Below are 21336 nucleotides of genomic sequence, written 5' to 3'. Positions count from 1 at the left end.
CCCTCATATTTAAGAACATTAAAAGATACTAGAAAATAATGTAACCCTCCCACAAAACAATGAAAGAACAATTTTATTTTAAAGAATTTTATTATAGGATGTTAATACTTAGGATACTTCAGAGCACCTTATTCCTCTAATCAGATTTTTGGTAACTGGTTTCAAAGTGTTACTTGAGTATTTTTCTCATACTGGCTTTCAGGCAAAAGTACTACTTAGTGATTTTTTAAGAGATGTTAATTTGATTAAACAGCTTATCCTTAATAACCTGAGACATCAATCCATGGATAGCTTCTATGGTAGTTTTACAGCTGGAAAGAAAAAAACACATCACATAATGTCACGAGAACTGAGAACTATTTCAAACATGCAAATCCCCCCTCCCCCATTTCCATCCTTGCACCCAAATAATGATTTTTGGTCCTATTCATACTCTGCAAAATATACTATACCAATTTATAGTTTACTCTTTATAGTATACTACAGTGATTTTTAGCCTTCTGCATGTCTTTTGATCATTTCACTACTTACTAACACCTTCCCAGGAGAATGACAATGTAAAATTTGATATAATTCATAACAGTTAATTTTGTTATTTGTCAGAAGGTTTGGGAAAAGTTCTGTTTTAGAAGGTTACCGAAGTTATTTATGATTCAGAATTATAGATTCCAATGTTACATTAAAATCTGCTATTCCTTGTTGTTCATTACTTAGAATAATTTTTAAAAATGATTTTAATGAATCTTATGCTTTTTTTCCTGAAATAATCACAAACATCCTTCAAACAATTCAAAGCCAAAGTTAGGTTAGTGGGTGAAGGACTTAGATTTTAAAACTGATAAAAAAAAAAAACAAAAAAACACAATAAAAACCCACCAAAATTCAGAAGAGATGCAATTCTTGTAAAGTTACCCCCAGAAGGAAAATTTTCTACTTTTGTACTACTACTTTTCTCCTTCCTACTTTTCTTCTTATGTAACTACATTCCCATAGTGAAATTTTTGCTTCATAAGAAATCGAGATGTAAATGCAGATAAAATTAGACACTAAAAAATCAGACATATGTTAAGACAGATGAGCAAAATGACATACTCAGAGCAAGTATCAAAAGTAAGACCTAATGCCACAGAAAAATGTAATTTTTATCCAGGCTACTACCTCTATACCTTTTAAAAACCCATGGAGAAGAAGGGAATGAGATCATTCTAACCCAAGATGGCTTCTACTCCTAATACACTTTGCACGCTCCCTTCTCTTTTCTTTCCTATCAACTAGTCCAGTTTTTCTTAAAATGGATACCAAGGTATTGGTTTATATAGACGTCAACATAGTCTTCCTTTCCTCTCTACCCCTAATTATCACATTAAAATTCAAATTTTTGTGAAAGTAAATGTTATTTAGTAGTCTTCCCAATCCTGTATGCATCTGAAGGACCACATAATTATTTTATAAGTTATCAGAGAACATATTCCAACTTTGTTCCTAACAAATTCTTGTAGTGAAATTTGGGATAATAAATTACTGTATAAAGGATTATTTCAGAAAAATAAGAGAGATACAATCACTCCTCTGATACTTAGGGGTTTAAAACTTTATAAAAATTTGAAATTTGATAAACTTAAATCCTAATTTAATCCTTCAGATGATGATTAGGTTAGAATAGCTGAGGACATCCTTTTGCAAGGTTTTGTTTTTGTTTAAAGATCCAGCAATGGATTGGTTTTCTTTCTTACACTTTATAGCTGAACCTGGAAAAGGTGACTGCGAGTTTTTCATAACATTACCTAGACTCTTAAAAGTCTTTAATGTACCTACTGTCTCCTAAATTTTCAAAGTCAAAACCTGCATTTGACAACTCTTAAAGGTCCAAATAAGTTAATATTCAGGTACCACTGTAAGTTATAAGTTTAACTGTACGGAATTTGAATCCTGTTATTTGCAAATCTTGAAAGAAAAAAAGTTAGGGGTAGGAATAGATTTGCTTAACTTACCTGTCTCGTGTAGCTTTGGCAAGTTTGTCTTCTGACTTTCGGTCATGTGTTTCTAGACCCAACATGAAACTCCCTCGTCCCAGCTGGGCTTCTGACTGTTCTAATTTTTCAGACAAATCAAAGACCTGACCGGTGGTATAGTCTGCATTCTGTGGGGAAAATGATATTGTGTCAATATATGATACTAGTCTATCATTAAAAAAGTATGTAAATTTTCTTCTATATAGAACATTTCATTTACAAATAATTCCACTATGAAATCTAAGTGGATAGTCAGTGAAGGAAGAAGTCAAATTATACTTGCAAAAACTGATTCCAAAGCTCAAGCAGTTCAAGTGTAGGGTTTATCACCTTTTATAATTTCAAGATTAAATTTGGAAATTGTTCTTTTCGACTGCTTAAATCTAATATTTGTTATTATGAGAGGCTTTGAAGTACACAGATCTGAGTCCAGGTTCTGGCCCTGCTGCAGATTAGCTGGGAGGCCTTGGGAGAACTCCTTTACTTTTCTGTGCCTTCAAGTCTTCTTGTGAAAATGGGGGAGGAAGGTGATAATTTCTACCTTAAAGCTATGTGAAGTGATGTATATAAAACTCGTAGGACTGTTGATGACACCTGGTAAAAGCCTTAATAATTGTTAGCTAATTTTGTTACTTTTTCATGTTGAACTTCCAGAATTAGTACTTATGACAATATTTTAAAAATTACATTTGTTTTAGCTTTTCTGATTATAAAATTAATAGTTATACAGAAAATGTGGAAAATGTAGAGCAGTATAAATAAAAAAAAAGGAAATACCTACAATCCCTCCACCTAGCTATAGCCATAGTTATATTTTAGAGTATTGCTGTATACTCACAGGGATACCCACATTTGGTAAGCTGAAATATTATATATGCTGTTAATATTTCATACATTTTAAAAACAAAAAAATTAATAATTATATATGTACACTTAACTGTAATATTTTTTAAAAACATTTTACTGGAATATCTTTATTTTATTCTATTTGCTCAGTCTGTAAAATAGTGTATAGGAAACACAGTTCAATCACAAGACATTTAAAAACATTATTTGCTGTCATCATAGTTACTACAAAGAGCCCTTTAAAATGCTACCAGCTTTCCAATGATTTTACAAACTTATGATATTTTTAAAAAGATGCAATTATATTCACTTTTCTGGATCTAAATGGTTTAGGTCACCAATAACATTCTCCCCCACAGATTTGGAGAAAACACTTCCACATCACGTTTGGAAGATTTAGCTCAAGCCATAAAAATGTAGGATGGCAGAAAGAGTTATACTATTAAAATGAAAAAATAAATCAATTACATTTCAAACACACAGAAAAATAATATAAATCAGAAAATAATTTTTTTCTTGTAGCTTTTAGATTACATGCTTTAGCTGGGGAAAGAAATGAACATAACATATATTTATATATTTTTTCTTAGAATGCTTAGTAATGCAATGTACTAGGTATAAAACTACAAAAAAGGAGGAAATATAATTTAACCTTTTCTTGATTATTAATGTCCTCAATATATGCAGTACTGGAATACAGGGACAGCCACAGGCTGAGTAAACAGGATTGTATACTTTTTTTTTTTAATAAATTTATTTATTTTATTTATTTATTTTTGGCTGCATTGGGTCTTTGTTGCTGCCTGTGCACTTTCTCTAGTTGCAGCGAGCGGGGGCTACTCTTCGTTGCGGTGCGTGGGCTTCTCATTGCAGTGGCTTCTGTTGTTGCGGAGCACGGGCTCTAGGTGTGCGGGGTTCAGTAGTTGTGGCACGCAGGCTCAGCAGTTGTGGCGCACGGGCTTAGTTGCCCCGTGGCATGTGGGATCTTCCTGGACCAGGGCTCCAACCCGTGTCCCCTGCATTGGCAGGCGGATTCTTAACCACGGTGCCACCAGAGAAGCCCAGAGCTGTATGCTTTTATACAAAGGTTCAGACAGCTCCAGTCTTACTGTTTCCTCCCCTTGCCATCATGTGTCACTTCTGGCTGCTATTAGTATACTTGCCTCTAAGGAAACACCACACATGGGGCATTTAGCTATGCCTGGTAAATAGGAAGCATTTAATAACTGTTTGCTATTATGATCACTCTCTTTCCTTCTAATTTGCTATTTCTGAACGTTGAGGATAAGAAATAACAGAAAGCTTGTCAGAATTATATTTAAAACCATAGTAAATATGCTCAAATGAGGTCTTTTCCCATGAATACAATGAATCAAAGAAACAATAATTTATTGAGGCTTTACTATATGCCTAGTACTTTGCTAATTACTTTACATATAAAATATTTCATATAATCTCAGTGTACTTAACAATGTGGGTACTATTATCATTAGATTAGAAAAGCTTAGTCACATAAAATAATGTTGTGAAGGCCACACACAGCTAGTAAAGTGGCAGTTGTTTCTGAACTGAGTTTATTTTATTCCAAATTTTGTGGTTCTAACCACTATGTTATACTGTGCTATATGAAGTAGCTTACTTAAAAAAAAAAAAAAGGTAAAAAAAACCAAAACAGGGGCTTCCCTGGTGGCGCAGTGGCTGAGAGTGTGCCTGCCAATGCAGGGGACACAGGTTCGAGCCCTGGTCTGGGAGGATCCCACATGCCGCGGAGCAACTGGGCCCGTGAGCCACAATTACTGAGCCTGTGTGTCTGGAGCCTGTGCTCCGCAACAAGAGAGGCCGCGACAGTGAGAGGCCCGCACACCGCGATGAAGAGTGGCTGCCGCTTGCCACAGCTAGAGAAAGCCCTAGCACAGAAACGAAGATCCAACACAGCCATACATACATACATACATACATACATACATACATACATACATAAATAAATAATAAATAAATAAATAAATAAATAAATACTCTTAAAAAAACAAAAACAAAAACAAAACTGTTCCTTACTAAGCTCTAGATAGAAGTTTGTTAAACAAATATTCTTCTAAATGTTAGATTTTAATGATATATTCACGACTTTTTTTTTTTTTTTCTGCTTAGCATCTGCTGCTTTAAGGTAGTGATATTCTGATCTCCTTCTGAGGACATTCTTAGTCCACATGCTCCTGAGAGTTTCTTCTACCCCAGCCCAGCAGTAAAGCACTTTCCCTGGCCCATGAACTCATAGTGTTCATGCCCTTCACCCAGAGCAGGTTTAAGGATGGGCATGTGACCTACAAAACTCCAGACACAATGAGGTTTGCCTGGGAATAATGCGGGGATGTGTGTGTATCTTGGTCTTTTCTTTTCAATATGAAACTGAGAGGCTGGGAGATCTAAGCTAATGCTGCCATCTTGGTTTCACATGAAGTCTGAAACTGAAGCCAACTGGCTTGAAATCAAAGCTGAGAGAGGAAGACCGAGACCTCATAATATTGTCTGAATGCAAATTTAGGCTGTGCCTGAAGTAAGCCCTACTCCTGGACTTTGCAGTTTACATGATTCTCTTTTTTGTTTAAGCCAGCTTGGTTGGGTCTCCTGTCACTTGTAACCAGAGTCCTACCTGAGACACACAACAAAAAACAGTATTTGTATTTTTCTCTCTGTAAGTCTGTTTAAGGCAGGGGGAGACCTCACCCTCATCTGGCCACTGTATTTGTATATATATTAGGCTTGGTGTTAGTGGTACACGACACAGGTCTTGGCTTGGCCTAGTATCCCAATCCACCTCTGGTCATACAGAATCTGCCCCCAGGCCTAATATCTTGGCCAAGTCAGATATAGCCTTTCCATGAAAAAGAGTTTCAGATATTAAACAACTTATGTAGATTGATAAAAAATTCAAACACATCCCTTGCAAGTATAGTACTTACAGTAAGCAAGCTAGAGGAACTCAGCGTATTCACCCAGTATTTATTCCACAAAAGCTCAAGCAATTTGCGATCCAAAGAGGATTTGAAATATGAGACTTCTAAGGCATAATATCTATGAAACAAAAGCACAAATCTAGTGAGTAAAAAAAATTCAACCACATCATATAAAGGTTATGGTCAAATTTAAGTGAATTACATTTTATATCCAAATAGTCATATTTTAATTTTTAGTCTAATAGAATAACAGGTAAACACGGTTTCCTTACTCTTCAGGGGTATGGTTTCAAATCTGTTAACTAAACATTGTTGTGTTATATTTCTCCCCTCTGTAGAGCCCAGAAATTCCCAAGAAATTATCAAGAACTAATCAAAACTTCTGAATGACATATGTTTATCCCATTGAGTTCATAAATTCCAGCCAATAGCACATAAACTTAATGAACTACCTCTCTAGGGTCAACTATAACTTTTGTTAGGCTTTTAAAAATATCAAAAATATATAACTGATTCACTTTGCTGTACACCTGAAACTAACACAACACTGTAAGTCAACTATACTCCAATAAAAATTAAAAAACAGAAACAAACGAAAAACCCCTGAAAATGTCATGTGGACTCCCCATTCCTCCCTTTTTAATCCCCTAATAAGGACCTACTGCTTTTTGGAAAAGCAAACTTTAAGGTAGGTCCTTAAACCACATAAAAGAATTACTGCTGCTTCCAAAGGTGCCTAATTTATAATCAGGGATAGCAAGGAAAATTTGGTTAAATGTCTGAAACATATATATTTTTAAAAAGTAATAAATATTTAAATATCTCAGGGGCTTCCCTGGTGGCGCAGTGGTTGAGAATCCGCCTGCCGGTGCAGGGCACATGGGTTCGAGCTCTGGTCTGGGAGGATCCCACATGCCGCGGAGCAACTGGGCCCGTGAGCCACAATTGCTGAGCCTGTGCGTCTGGAGCCTGTGCTCCGCCACAAGAGAGGCCTCAATAGTGAGAGGCACGCGCACTGCGATGAAGAGTGGCCCCCGCTTGCCACAGCTAGAGAGGGCCCTCGCACAGAAACTAAGACCCAACACAGCCATAAATAAGTAAATAAATAAATAAAAATTTTTAAAAAAATTAATCACCTGCCAATTGAATGTTAGAGATAATGAGTACTCTTAGTATAGACAGAACTGCCTGAGAAGCCCCAGGGAAAAGGCAGAATTTAGAGTAACCCTTACATGAGTCTATAGTGTGGATATGTTGAGAACAAGGAGGTAGCATTAGGCAGAGAGCACTGACTCACAAAAAGGAAAGTCATGAAGGGAATAATAAGTTAATCAGTTTGCCTGGACAGTTTAGCAGGAGCAGAAGAATTATGTGAAGGGAAACCTAGAAAGCTATGTTGGGGTCTAGCTGGCAGAGGACATTACATAAAAGGCTAAGAAATGATCTTCTAGGTACTTGGGACTCACAGAAGGTGTTTGAGCAGATCAGTGATACAGCCAAAGAGGTGGTTTAGAAAGCTGGCTGTGGTAAGATGTGCTAGAGGAGACAAACTGGAGGCAGGGATACCACAAAGGATGCCACTGCAGCGTGGCAGATGTGAGGAGATAAAGGCTCGCACTCAGGTTGGTGGTGTAAAAGATAAGGACACATGGATACAACAAAAAATTCTTGTTCATTCAATTCAGGAGTGAAGAAATAAAAAAAGAGTAAGAATTTAAAGATAATTCTAAGTAAAGGCTTGTTCAAGATTAAGATATCCATGCATATGTGTATATGAAAAGGACACAGCTATAGTGAAATGTGGAAGTGGAATAGTATATTTCTTGAGCACTTATTATGTCCTGGTGCTTTACATACATTCTCATTTAATCTTCCTACGACCATACAAGGAAGGATTTATTATTCCCATTCTACAGACAAAGAAACAACTCTAGAGAGCAAAGACCTTGTTCAAAGCCACAGAGTTAGAAAGTAGCAGCAAAAGGATATAGTAAGTTATGTCTATTATCAAAACCTCACGGTCTTAATTGTTATATCCAGAGTGTAGACATTTAAGACATTGTTTAAGAAGTGAGGCCCTGGGAGTTGAGGGGGTTAGGTATGGGGAGAGGAGGCAGGGGCTCAAGTGGAAAGGTCAGCTTTAGAAAGGAGGGGTTGTACCTCTGATACTTTAGGGAAAAAGACATGAGAGGATGAGCACAGCAACAGATATTTAGATTTATAAAGGATGGAAAATAACTCAAACTTGAGGGTCTAGAACAGACTTTTATGTTTTAAAATATATGGACCACCTTAATGTTATTACTGTTTTAATTCCGTAGGTTGATGCAATGAAATTTTTTGGTCTACTATGTAGTGATTAGCTGCAAATCTCAGTAGCAGAGTTGAAAACAAGGAGAATATTCAAAATTATTCGTGGAGCTAAATCCTCATCTTCTGTATGGGAAGTCAATGATAGGTACTGCCTAGAACTGAAAATCAAGAAGTAGCACTATCAGCATGCTGTTTGAAGATACGGGGGTAAATACTTAAACGGAATAACTATAATAGTTTAAGTGACTGCCTCTGGGAGATGTGAAAGGGAATGGTACAAGATTGTTTATTTTATAATAAATTTCATAGAACCATTTGACTCTTTAAACTATGTGCCTGTATAACACTGATAACATACAAGCTAATTTAAAAAACACTGTGTCCTATTTTTACTAAGCCTCTTCAAAGTTAAATATATTTAGTATCTATATTAGATTCTATGTTTAAAACAAACTTTGGATTATGATCTAGAATTTAAGGTAGAAAAGAAAAAAAAAGATCAATATAAACTACAAATAATAGCTCATTGTCAAATAATTTAGGAAATGGATATATAACGAGCCTGCACAAAACCCCTGCTCTTTCAACTTGGCACTATATTTCATTAACGATTTGAAATAAAAATAAATTAAGCAACTTATTTGCCCTATGAAAAAGTTTACTCTTTATTTAGGAACTGATCCTAAGTAAGAGAGTATCTTTGAATATCCTAGTAATTCCAGGTTCAAAATTCGAGGCTCTAGCAGTGCAGGTAGCTAGAATGCAGAAACTCCTCTTTGATAGGCTCATATTTCAGAAAAACAGGAAATGCAGCTTTGTTTGGATACAGAAAGCACAGACTGCCTCAGTCTTTTTTTGTTTCAAAAGCTGCTGCTGGTGGTGAAAGAAGTAGAGCAGGTATTAAAGGTATAAGCTTTTGATACCACAACTCAATATAAATGAAAAAAATTGTTAACTCTGAAAATGAAAGTATCATGGCAAAGGTGTTTCCATGCTTAGGAGCAATTCTCTCAAACAGGAATGGTTTAAGTTCTTTTCAGTAGAGCAAATTAAGTGATTTAATTCCAAACCTCTAATTGAAAAATAAAATAGAATCTTTTTTTCCAGAAGTATGTCAGGGATGACTGAAAACCAGATATATTTAAAAATTAAATTTTAGAAATTCTGTAATTTTCTAAGAATTTCTAAACACAAAAATAAGCAGTCGTAGCACATGGGTAGTTAAGGTATTCCTTGAAGTGGGATGGGAGGTATGGAGAAAGGGACACTAGTAATCATTTAGGCAACATTTTTCTTTTTTTTGGGGGGATGTGCCCACCCTTCTATGTGCCATGTTCTATTTTAAATGTTAGGATTCAGCAGTGAATTGATTCTACTCTCATGAAGTTCACATTCTAATGAAGTCAGTAACAACGAAACAAAAACATATAAGGTGGTGACAAGTGCTAAGAAGAAAAATAAAGCAGGGAAAGGTAACACCGAGTGACAAGAAGGTGCTAATTTAAATAGGGTGATCAATGAACATTCTCTGTTAAGGTGACCCTTAAACAGACACTGGTTGATTGAAATAGTGAGTCACATGGAAATAAGGAAGAATGTTCCAGGCAGAGGGATTAGCAAGTGCAAAGGCCCTGAGGCCAGAGCCTGCCTAGTACATCTGATAAACCATAATGAGGCCACTCTGGCTGGAATGGAGAGAGCAAAGGCTCAGTGACAGGAAATGAGCTCAGAGAGATGGTAGGGGCCAGACTACATAGGGTTGTGTGGTCCACGGTAAGCACTATAGATCTTATTCTTAGTAAGACAGGAAGTTATTCTGAGAAGGAGGAACATGATCTAACTCACATTTTAACAGAATCTGTCTGGCTGACAAAAGACCTTTAAGGGGTGGGGTAAAGGTCAGAAGCAGGAAGACCACCTAGAAGGCTGGTGCTTTGATTTAAGCTCCAGATGGCTGTGGCTTGGGTCAAGGTGATAATAAGAGAGGTGGTAAGATACATTTAGAAGGTGGAGATAACTGTCTTCATTGGTTTAGCAGTTTAAAAAACTGAGATGTATTCAATAATTCACATACCATAAAATTCACTATTTTAAAGGAATATACAATTAAGTAGTTTTTAGTATGGCTTCTTTAACTTTGGGAGTGAAACTGTTTGGGGAGAATTTTTGCTAAGTGGAAACTGGGTACACTGAAGGCTGCAGAAACGCTAGTATCAGGCTGGCCCTGAATACAACTTCTCTCAACTGTTAAATTCATTAACGGGCCAAGTATCTGGTACACTGATAAAGTGTTTATGTATGTGTGAAAGGTAAATAACATGTTAGATTAAAACAATTATTAATAAAAATTCAAACATCATCCTAAATTTGTATATTCTTACTATTATTTTAAAAGGTTATGAAATGCATTTCATCTGAACTTTTTTTCTTATCTATAAAATTAGGGGCTTGGTCTGGATGATCTCTAAGGTTTCTTATGATGATTTTGGCATCAGATACATTTTTAAATTACTTACTGTTTGCAGTGTACACCAAAGTCTTCTATTTTATTAAGTGGGATAGTCTGGTACTCAGAAGGTCCTTCATCAGGAGGCTTGTAGCCCTAAACAAAAATGAAGAAAATAGAAGATTTAAACAAAACAAAACAGAGGAAAAACATGTTTTCTATGCAGCTTTCTATTTATAGAAACATTAATTTTGGGGAGCCAAATACTCCCCAAAACATTAAGTATGTTGCTTATAACCTCCCTCAACCCCATTTGGTGGCTGAAGGCTGCATTTGGCTTATAGATTCATTTTCCTTGTCCTCAGGTGATACATACTTTTGCTCATATCTATTTCAGATTGCATGGAAGGAAGTAGATGGATTTAACTTGTTTCTCTAGTACCCGTCAGAATGCCATGGACATACAAATACTTATTAACAAATGAAGACTGCTTTTCTAATAAAATTAACAATATGCAGCACAAGTGTATTGTCTTTTGCTAAGGGCAATTTGTGGTAGTTGGACTTCTATTTTGTAAATATTGTTAAATTATTTTAGGACAAAATGAGATACTAACCATAACACATCTTTAAAAATAAATCAAATATTTAAAATTTAAAAAACTATAGGGACTTATAATTTTTAAAATTACCTTTGGGTATGTCCTAAAGGCTCCAAGATTCACTTTCCCTGCAGATATTGTCCTTGTTGGGTCAATCTACAAGAAAGATATATTTAATATCTGCTGATTATAAAATCACTATATACTTCTATTTGTTTAAACATTATAAGCCTAGAGATACATATGTACATATAACACTATATGCACACACACATGTAATTAAAAATAATCATATAATAGGGAAAAAAATAACCAAATTGAAAAACCACAGAAGTTCACCAGAATGGTTAAGTATAGAAATCTCATCGTTAATTTAGAGATTGGATCTAGTTATTATACTATTTAAGAGTATTTTTTTTTTTTTTTTTAGAAATTTCATGTAATGTCTGAAACATTTATATTAACATATTTCCATACATATTTCCATATATTTAAGAGTATTAATTGAAGACTTGCTCATCTCTTTTTCAAGTTTTTTTTTTTTCTTTAATAGATGAACAATTTCTACCTTCCTCATAGTAACCTGGATTGCATCTACAACACTGAGCAGTGCAAGAGCTGCTCTAGCAATTCCTGATTTAATCAATTCAGTCAACATTGACTGAATGCCTACTATGTGCAGGGAACTGAGACATAGATGCTGTGTACACCCATCATCTTACAGAGTGGGGGAAGAGATGCAGAGAGGTTAAGTAACTTGTTCAAAGTTCCAGCTACAAAGAGGTGGAATTCAGATTCAAGCTTAGGCAGACTGACACCAGAGCCTTGCTCTTTACCACATTGTTTTTATTTCTCTGTATACTTGCTTTAGTAAATCTTCATGAAAATTAATTAAAACTGGTTGTAAAAATACTTACTACCACGGCTACAAATGGTTCCTGGAACTGCTGATTGAGCATCTGAGTACTAACATCAATCCCAGAAAGCCAGCAGCCATAGCCAGGGTGGCTATGATACCAGCCAATTGCATTTTCAAGGCGGCCGACCTGACAAATGAAGAAGGCAAAAGAGCTTGAAGTTCCTGTTTAATCTTAGAGACACCTGTGATTTGTCTGTTTACATAGTCTTACAGTAAAATAATAGTATGCAGAATAGTTAAAGCATATGCTGCTTTTAAATTTAAAAAAATATATATTTTAGATAATACATGCCCAAGGCACAAAATTAATAAGATACAATAAGGTTATTCAGTCTCCTTACCACCTCCTTCCCCTCAACCAGTTTCTCAGCCCAGATGTTACCACTGTAGGCAGCTGCTTACACACCTGTCTTCCAGAGCTATTCTTTGCATATAGAATATATAGTCTTTGCATTTATGTAGATTAATAAGAACACACACAATGGCATACCACCTACAGTGTTCTACACTTTGCTTTTTCACTCAACAAAACATTCTGGGGTTTGTTTCATATAAATAAATATATAGATAACTAGTTTTTATTTTGTTTAAAGGCTGGCTAGCAGTTCATTGTATGGATATACCATAGTTTATTTAATCAGCTTGATATCCAGGTACATTTAGGTTGTTTCCAAATTTTTGGTTTTAAACACACACACACATAATGAATGTGAGAATTTAAGAAAAATTTTTAAGTTGAGATATAATCGACACATATTAGTTCAGATGTACAACATAATGATTTGAGATACGTACATACTGTGAAATGATCACCACAATAAGTGTAGTTAACATCCATCACCGCACGCGGTTACAAATTATTTTTTCTTGTGATGAGAATTTTTAAGATCTACTCTCCTGAGTGAAAATTTATTTTAAAAAATCCATGCTAATCTCATATACATTATATATAGTTGAGAATAACTTAAAATATAAACTTTAATGTAGTAGCTTAAAATATAAACTTTAATGTAGAGAGAATAGTTTTAAATTTAGAAACTCAAAAGTAACTGTGAGACTCTTGCAGTTACCAAATTTTAAGGAACAGCATTTTTACCTGTTTGGCATTTTCTATGTATGCGGCCATGTACTCATATGCAGCAGCCTGAGCATTTACTCGGGTTTCAGTGCCCTCTACAGGCAAAGCAAAACTGTCCATAATGATCATGGTTTCACCATCCACCTTTCCCAGCATCAAGCCCATCACTTCCAAGTTGCCTCCTGATCGGGCATGCATCACCATTTTCAGTAGAGCCAATGCTGAGATTTTGCAGTACTTAAAGTAATGGTGACTACAAAACAAAGGCATGGTGTAATTAACTTTTATATAAGTACAATTTCAAGACAAGTTTTTGTGGAGATTAACAAATAAGTATTGAAGGAATTTATATTGATGGAATGGGGAGAAAGAGTGTAGAATGTGGGAAAGAAAAAGGAAGTAGAAAAGGACAGAGTTCTGGAAGGGGGATGGAAATGATAAACATGTCATAATCCTGCAAAATACTTCCCACGGGGGGAAGGGAAAAGTATGAAATAGTTTTTAAATATGCTATTCAAGTAGAAAGGAGGGAATTACATGACCAGTTCAATAGACTTTTTCTCCATTACTTTTGGAATCACCAAATCTCGGTTTCTGAATCTGGTTGGATGGCTGTGCTTCATTACTCTTGGGCCTAACCTTCTGGCCTAACAGTTAAGAATGTGGGCTCTGACATCCATCTGCCTAGGTTTGCATCCTTGCACTGCCATGTCTGAGCTGTGACCTTGAGACAACCACTTAACATCTGTGCCTGTTTTCATAGAGCTATTGTTAGGAGGAAATGGAGTAAATGAAATAATGTATATAAAGTGCTTATCTTAGTGCCTGACACATACTAAAACTTTTTAAGTAAGTGCGAGCTGTTATTAGCATTATTAACCGATCTTTTACAGTACTCTCAAAGAACAGTGTATTGAGGGTTGCGGCTTCTCTCTGTGGTATTAGCCTCAAAATGCAAAACGTAGCCTTAATATCTTTAATTCTACTATGATCGCTATTTCAGTTTGTCATCTGTGGATGTGACCAAACTACTGTTGAATAAAATTACATTTCAGTCTCACTGATGCAGCTCAAAACAGCTAGGATGAATATAACTAGAGATACAATCACACAGTGAGGCAAGCTGATAGTTTCCAAATATTTAACAGGCTATATCAACCTAAGTGCACAGCCTGCTATAGAAATAGCAGACAACCAGGCAAACTAACCAGTCTGTAAAGAGTGGTCAGTGTCATTGAGAAGCCTTTTTAAGATGTCTGCCCACAGATCTCAATCACAACTGAAAAATATGGAGACCTGGTCTTGGGAGTCAAGATATGAATTAAAATCTTCGCTCCTCTATCTACTGGGGAAAAAAAGACAGTTATTGTGCTTCTATTACATACATTCTAGACTTTTTTTTATACATGACCTCATCTAATCTTAATGACATAATTAACAGGTAGGTCTTATTTCTGTTTTACAGATTAAAAAAATGAAGATAAGTAAATTTTGTAGGGTCAATCAACTAATTAGTGACAGTTGTGAGATTTGATCTTCGGTCTGACTTGCTCACTTAAGAGTTCGCTGCCTCAGTGTAATCATGAAATAAGTTATTTACTATATTTGCTTGTTTTCATATATGCAAAAAAGGAATAAAAATACAGTACTGGGTTGTCATGAAGATTTAATGACATGGAAATTCATAGCTCAATGCTCAGCCCATAGTAAGTACTCAGTAAACGTTGCTGAATCCGAATACTGACAGTTAAAGCTTGCCTTGTAAAAAACTGAGCCAGATGAAATATGGTTTTTGTTGTTGACCACTGCTTTCCTGTCTATCCATTAGAGAGACTGTGCTCCTTTTACTCTCTCCCTAACAATATCTGCTCTCAGGAAAGGATAAATGCTGTGGGTAAAGAATCCTCTACCTGTCATCACTCCCAGGGACACACGAGTTTTGCTAAGGGGTGAAGAATCTTAAGGTCTTTTGATATAATTTCTAGCTTATGTGAACTGGTGGAGTAACATTTTGGGAGACTGACCAGAGCCTCCTTGTGTTTCTGAAATAATTACCAGAAATCAAAAAACAATTAGAGATCTAAAAGATTATAGGCTAAAAGATGGACCCTTGGGCTGACTCAGTTTCTGAAGATAGCTGCAGTCTCCAGCCTGAGATCAGCGGAAGATCCCAACAAAGTGTATATCGACACAGGGTTCAAGGCAGAGTGTGGAGCATATTGTGACAATACGGGTGTTGAGAAGTGAAAGCCCAAATCACCGCTTGTCGTTTTCCTCTTCCATTCTCCCAAGGCAAACGGGTTAAAGAGACAGAAAGGGGAATCAAGCAAGCCCCAGTGGAGGGTCTTAGGCTCTACTTGCGGGGATAAAAAGGTAAAGCAAAATTTCTCAGACGCTTACTCTTTCTCCTCCCTGCACATGAAAAGACAAGCTCTCTATCCCCTCCAACTCCCACTCCTCCTGGGTCTCTTAAACTCCCGCCACCCCGCCCTCCCCTGCGTTTCGCCAGGGACCTCCTCACTCCTTAGTCCAGGGCTTCGCCGCCAGAATTTCTTGCTGCTGTTTCTTGTCGTATTTGTAGATTTCGTCGATACTCTGGGCTTCCTGCATGTTGTTGGCTAATTCCCACGTTTTCTGGGCCATACCACTCCCGGAAGCCGCCATCGCCGAGGAATCGGAGAAGCTGTTGCCTCCACAATCTAGACGCAACTTTACCTCGCTGGGTTTCCGGTTGTGGGCTCCGGACCCGCCCCAGCACAGGTGCAAACCCGCACTAGACTCTCGAGGCCGCCATGACACCTAGCACCGGAGGTGAAGTTGGTACGGACCACTCGGGAATGGCGGGGGTCCTTCGAGAACGCGACGGTATAAACAGCAGTTACGCAATAGTAGAGACAGAGGACTCTTCTTATGGCTGAAATGAGAACGCATGATCTTGGAAAATTGTACGTATGAATTAGGACAAAAACGGTGATTACGCAGGGAATGGTATAGCCTTCCGCACCGGAAGAAGGGCATGTAACGTTATGCCAGAAACTGGAATTCGTTCGGACTGCGCAGGCTCGGCTTCCGCCATGTTAAAAATGGGTGGATCCTTAAGCTGGGATGGGGGAGAGAAGCGTTTTTGTGTGGGTGTATGTACTTTAAACGAAATAAGTTTGTTGAAAGACTTAGAAAAAATAAAGGATGTCTGTGGAAAAACTGACATGTAAGTGGTTCTGAATGCTGGTTTTGAGAGAATAACACGTGAATCACTGCGCATGAGTAAAATCCTGCGGGCGCGTGCTGGCCGGGCCCTAGACTTCTCTAGGGGGGCGTTGTCTAGCGTTCCGAGGGGGCTGTGGAAACTGGTGGATCGCTGCGGTCATGTCGGTTGGGGCTTTTGTAAAAAGTAACATCTATGCGAGCTGTTGGTGTACTGAAAGTGTCCGGTACCCAGTTCTTACAATAGTTTACAGTTTAATCTTCTGCACTGCTCTGGAACCACTTCTGTCCCCGAGGCCGGATTAGTCTACGGGGACTATTTGTTGTCATCCAAGAGTTAATACAGTGTTTAACTGTTTCATTTATTTGCTGCTTTTTGGTATTCTTCCTCTCCTGCTTTCCCCCACTCCACACTAGATTCCAAGCTCAAAATCACAGGAACCAGGTCTCTTATTCCTTGTTTTATACGTAACACCTACCATGGATGTTCAGTAATGTTTTGGCTGGGAAAAAAGAGGAACAAAAGCATCACAGTTCACCTCTCCAGCTTCATCTTTCTTTAGTTACCCTGAAACTTTGCATAAGTGGTCAGCATTGCCTGAAGTGCTCTCCCCTTACTTTTCTGACTAGGAGCTCATATTAATATTTAAAAACACAGCTCAGCGATATCTGCCATGCAGTCTTTCTTGACTTCCTTCTGTCTCCAGTAATCTTCCTTCCACGGTGTCTCTAAATGTCTGTAGGTGCTTCTGTAACTGTTACATTGCATTGAAATAATGTATTTGTTTACTTGGAAGTTTTTTTTTCACTGTAAGCTTCAGAGTGCAGGGCACTCCGCTCTGAGTTGTATCCTCTACTCCTAGAAAGGTGTGTGACATTTAGTTAAGACAAAAACATTAGAATTCTGGAGTCCACAACCCCCGCCTGAGGTTTTTGACATTAACGTCCATTTGAAGGTAATTTGTCTTTCAAACCCTCATACGAAGTATTTTTCCTCTCTTCTTACTTTGTCTTCAGCAATTAGCTAACTTACAAGATCGAGAATGGTTAACAGAGCTTTTCCAACAAAGCAAGGTCAATATGCAGAAAATGCTCCCAGGAATTGATCAGAATAAGGACTGCATGTTGGAGATCTTGGAAGGAAAGGGACTGAGTTTCTTATTCCCACTCCTCAAATTGGAGAAGGAACTGTTAAAGCAAATAAAGTTGGATCCATCCCCTCAAACTATATATAAGTGGATTAAAGACAACATGTCTTCCAAACTTCATGTAGATAAAAGATCTGTGAACATCTTAATGCCTAGCATCTTACATTTCTAGTGAAGTAAACCCACCCAGTGATGAAACAGAGTCTTCCTCTGCTCCTTCCAAAGAACAGAGCAGGAAAAACAACTGCTTCTTTCCTTCAAGCCAGTAATGCAGAAATTCCTTCATGATCACGTTGAGCCACAAGTCACTGCCCTCTATGCTCTTCAGGTGCACTGCTACAATAGCAGCTTCCCGAAAGGCATGTTACTCCGCTTTTTTTTTCACTTCTATGACATGGAAATTATTGAAGAAGAAGCTTTCTTGGCTTGGAAAGAAGATATAACCCGAGTTTACAGGGAAAGGCAAGGCTTTGTTCCAGGTGAATCAGTGGCTAACCTGGCTAGAAACTGCTGAAGAAGAATCAGAGGAAGAAGCTGACTAAAAGAACCAGCCAAAGCCTTAAGTTGTGCAAAACATACTGTTGCTATGATGTAACTGCATTTGACCTAACCACTGCGAAAAATCATTCCACTGTAATGTTTTCACAATATTTAAAGCACATCAGTTAGTATTTCCTTCTGCATAAGGTTTTTTTGTAGTGTAATGTCTTAATCATAGTCTACCATCAAATATTTTAGGAGTATCTTTAATGTTTAGATAGTATATTAGCAGCATGCAGTAATTACATCGTAATTTCTCAGGCAGAGGCAGTCTATTGCAAGGACCTTCTTTGCTGCCAGTTATCATAGGCTGTTTTCAGTTAGAAAACTGAAGAGCAACAATGAATACTATAGAAATGCACTTTGCTCGGTAATACTTGAGTTGTTGCAATATTTGATTATCCATTTGGTTGTTACAGAAAAATTCTTAACTGTAATTGATGGTTGCTGCTGTAATAGTATATTGCCTGTATTTCTACCTTTAGTGATGGGCTTTATGTGGTAGATTTTAATAACCTTGAGCCTGGGCAAGTGCACAAGTCTTTTTAAAAGAAACATGGTTTACTTGCACAAAACTGATCGGTTTTGAGAGATCGTAAATGCCCTTGAAGTGGTCTTTGTGGGTGTGAAACAGATGGTGGGAATTTGAATTGCTCCCTCTTATTATAGTATTGAAATTAAGTCTACTTAATTTATCAAGTCATGTTCGTGCCCTGATTTTATATACTTGTATCTATCAATAAACATTGTGATACTTGGAAAAAAAACCCAAACCATTAGAATTATGGAGTCCACACCCCCGCCTGAGGTTTTTGACATTAACTTCCATTTGAAGATAATTTGTCTTTCAAACCCTTATACAAAGTAACAAGATAAAGGACTCTTAGTCCCACTGTCCTGGGACGCCAGAGGTCTCTTTTCTAGCGGTAGTATATGGCCACTAAATATTGGGGTGAACTGAATATGTTGAAATTAGTAGTAAAAGCCTAGGACAAAACGTTGACCAGACTGCTGGGAGAGCAGTGATGCCCCGGAGAGTTATGCCAGCAGTTTTTCTATCACTACCAAACCTACCCTTCCCCCGCCCCCCCACCAAGCTCTGACCCAGGCCGGCTGGGGCTTGGAAGGTTTGGAGGGGACAGAATCAATTTAGCCTGGGGACGTGTCCCCCACGGTTTAACAGTCTCCAGGTGGAGCAGGGGAACCAGGTGTCTGAGTACCCAGGCCAGGTGCAGGCGAGCCCTGCGAACTGCCGGGCGTCCTGCGGCCTCCGGGGCGGCAGGGGGCGCCCCCGGCCGCGTGGCCTTGCCCCGCGGCCGTAGTGGGGCGGGGCCGCGCTTGGCCGTTGGCGAAGGGCGGGCGGAGGGCTCGGCCTGAGAGGCGGAGTGTGGGCCAGGCAGCCTGTCACCCTGTGTCTGCGCTGGGCGACCGCCGCCACTTTTTCGGACCGCGAAGAGCCTCACTAGAGCGCTGTGCGTCTCCCCGACGCAAGCCCGGGAGCCCGCTTTCCTGAGTAAGAGTCCGTCGGCCGCAGGTGGGCAGCGGGCCTGGTGGGGTGTGGCCGGGGCTGGGTTCTCGGCCCTGGGGCGAGGGCAGGGCCTCGCAGTGGGCGGAGGTCTCGCGGCTGCTAGGCTGGCCGAGGTCCCGGGGTAACGGGGTAGGGGTAGGGGTTCCCCGCCGACTGAGGTCTCGCGGCCGCCGGGCTAGGGGCGGTGCCCGAGTTACGGGGTTGGAGTCTAGCAGCAGCAGGGCCGGGGACCCGGGACCGGGTCGGGGTCTCGCTGCAACCTGGCTGGGGGGCAGTGCCCGGTTTCCGGGGACGGGGCTCACTGTGCGTGAGGGTCTCGCTGTTGCAAGGCCGGCCCGGGGCGGTGCCTTGGTTGTGCGGTCTGGACTTGGGTCTGGACCCCGGGGTCGCAGCTGCAGCCGCCGCCTCGGGTGCTGTTGAGACCCGGTTGCCTGACAACGCGCTGACGCTTCCTAAGGAGGCCGCCACCCACAGGGCCCAGAGACCAGTTGTGCCTCGGTTTTCGTGCCTTCCCTCCCCATCAGCCGCTCTCCGCTGCTTGCCTAAGCCTTCCGAAGCACCTTTCCTTTTACTCGGTGCTGGTTAGTGGTTAACGTTTATTGAGTGCTTGTGCACCCAACGCTGCTTCTCAGTGCTTTGCTTTGCAAGTAAAATTTAATTACCACAGCCCTGTGAGGTCGGTGCTGTTGTTATCCTGTTTCCCTTCGGCTCCTTGAGCTTGAACCTCTTCTTTCTAATTGCCTTGATTTTAGCATTGTTACCTGGGATTGGAATCCCTTTTTTAGTAAATGTTAGCAATGGGATTCATCTTTTGAGAGAGGCTGGCTCTCAAGATTATAGGATTAAGAAGTTTAGCTTGGATTTTTGGGAAGACTAATTTCTTTTCTTCCTTCCTTCCTTCTTTCCTTCCTTCTTTTGTTGGGGGGAGACTAATTTCTAAAGTAAACCACTACCTAGTTTCCAAACACCTCGGGAAATGCTAGAGCCAAATAGTAACCAATATGAGTTTGTAAAAAGCCAATTATCCTCAGAGAGGTTCAACTTTATATGAAAGAATGGCTTTTCATGTTGACAAGCAAAAAGGAATCCCATGGTAACCAATAGGATGCTGCTTTCTTTTCTGCATATTTTTTCTTACTAGGAGTAAACTGACTTTCTGCTGGTTAAGTTTATGCTGAATGCTCCCTAGGGATGAAATTTTGGGTCTCCTGCAGTACAGATAACCTACTGGAAGGGAGGTAAATTGATAAGGTAAATTGAAAAGGGGTGCTTTCAGTATAGTGTTTCTCAAATGAAGTTTTTAGACATGTGATTTAACTATTACAAACTTCGAGCAGATTTCAGATTATCCTTTAACGTAATTCTCACTTAAGTTCTTATTACTTTCCAGAGTAGGAGACAGAAGTGTTTGAATAAATGTTTTGGCAATTTTGCATAACCAAAAGGTTATCTAATTTATGTTACTGTCCTTAGTCACCATTAATGATGTATTATTAACAGCTGCTAACAGACTTAGTTGTGCCTTTATATATTTGCGCTCTCTCTGTATCCTAACTCTCAACCTCCTTTCTCCCCCCAGTAACATGGTATTTACTTCTTAGCAACATTTAGAGGGTTTTGTCAAAATTTGGATGTGCCCTTGGAGGTTGCTCATGTGGATGTCATCTGCCAGGAGAAAAAGATTGAGCACCTTTCATTTGGTGGAAAGATCTCCAGATGGGTGGGAAATGAGAAACATAGTCCTGG

At 38.8% G+C, this 21336-nt stretch overlaps 2 protein-coding genes across 11 annotated transcripts in view; one reads left to right on the top strand and one right to left on the bottom strand.

Annotated features, from left to right (window-relative positions):
* CSPP1 (centrosome and spindle pole associated protein 1) overlaps nucleotides 1–21336 on the top strand; it is a 204042-nt gene that overhangs the window by 66625 nt on the left and 116081 nt on the right. For 5 of the 9 annotated variants that reach the window (XM_082363395.1, XM_082363389.1, XM_082363394.1 and 2 more), the window contains exon 1: nucleotides 16080–16378. The exons of 1 other annotated variant lie outside the window; for it this stretch is intronic. In XM_082363395.1, the coding sequence (XP_082219521.1) occupies nucleotides 16197–16378 (182 nt within the window). In that variant the 5' untranslated portion in view covers nucleotides 16080–16196. Of the gene's footprint in view, nucleotides 1–16002; nucleotides 16379–19428; nucleotides 19597–21336 lie in introns of those variants that run through there. 3 more of the 9 variants (XM_082363390.1, XM_082363391.1, XM_082363392.1) reach the window with 3 other exon arrangements.
* Nucleotides 72–15970, bottom strand: COPS5 (COP9 signalosome subunit 5). Of its 2 annotated transcripts, none has more exons than XM_082363596.1 (8): nucleotides 15692–15970; nucleotides 13189–13423; nucleotides 12091–12219; nucleotides 11264–11329; nucleotides 10642–10727; nucleotides 5819–5930; nucleotides 1992–2140; nucleotides 72–311 (listed from the first exon to the last, which is right to left on the bottom strand). In XM_082363596.1, exons 1-8 carry the CDS (start codon nucleotides 15832–15834, stop codon nucleotides 227–229), a joined length of 1005 nt encoding a protein of 334 aa, XP_082219722.1. In that variant the 5' UTR covers nucleotides 15835–15970; the 3' UTR covers nucleotides 72–226. The 2 variants fall into 2 exon arrangements, with proteins under 2 accessions (XP_082219722.1, XP_082219723.1); XM_082363597.1 differs by having other exon boundaries at nucleotides 15684–15824.

Source organism: Balaenoptera borealis (genome assembly GCF_965194805.1).
Source record: "Balaenoptera borealis genome assembly, chromosome: 17".
In the NCBI taxonomy this organism is placed as follows: Eukaryota; Metazoa; Chordata; class Mammalia; order Artiodactyla; family Balaenopteridae; genus Balaenoptera; species Balaenoptera borealis.
Note: the sequence above shows the minus strand (reverse complement) of the source record. Positions and strands in the feature narration are given on the sequence as shown.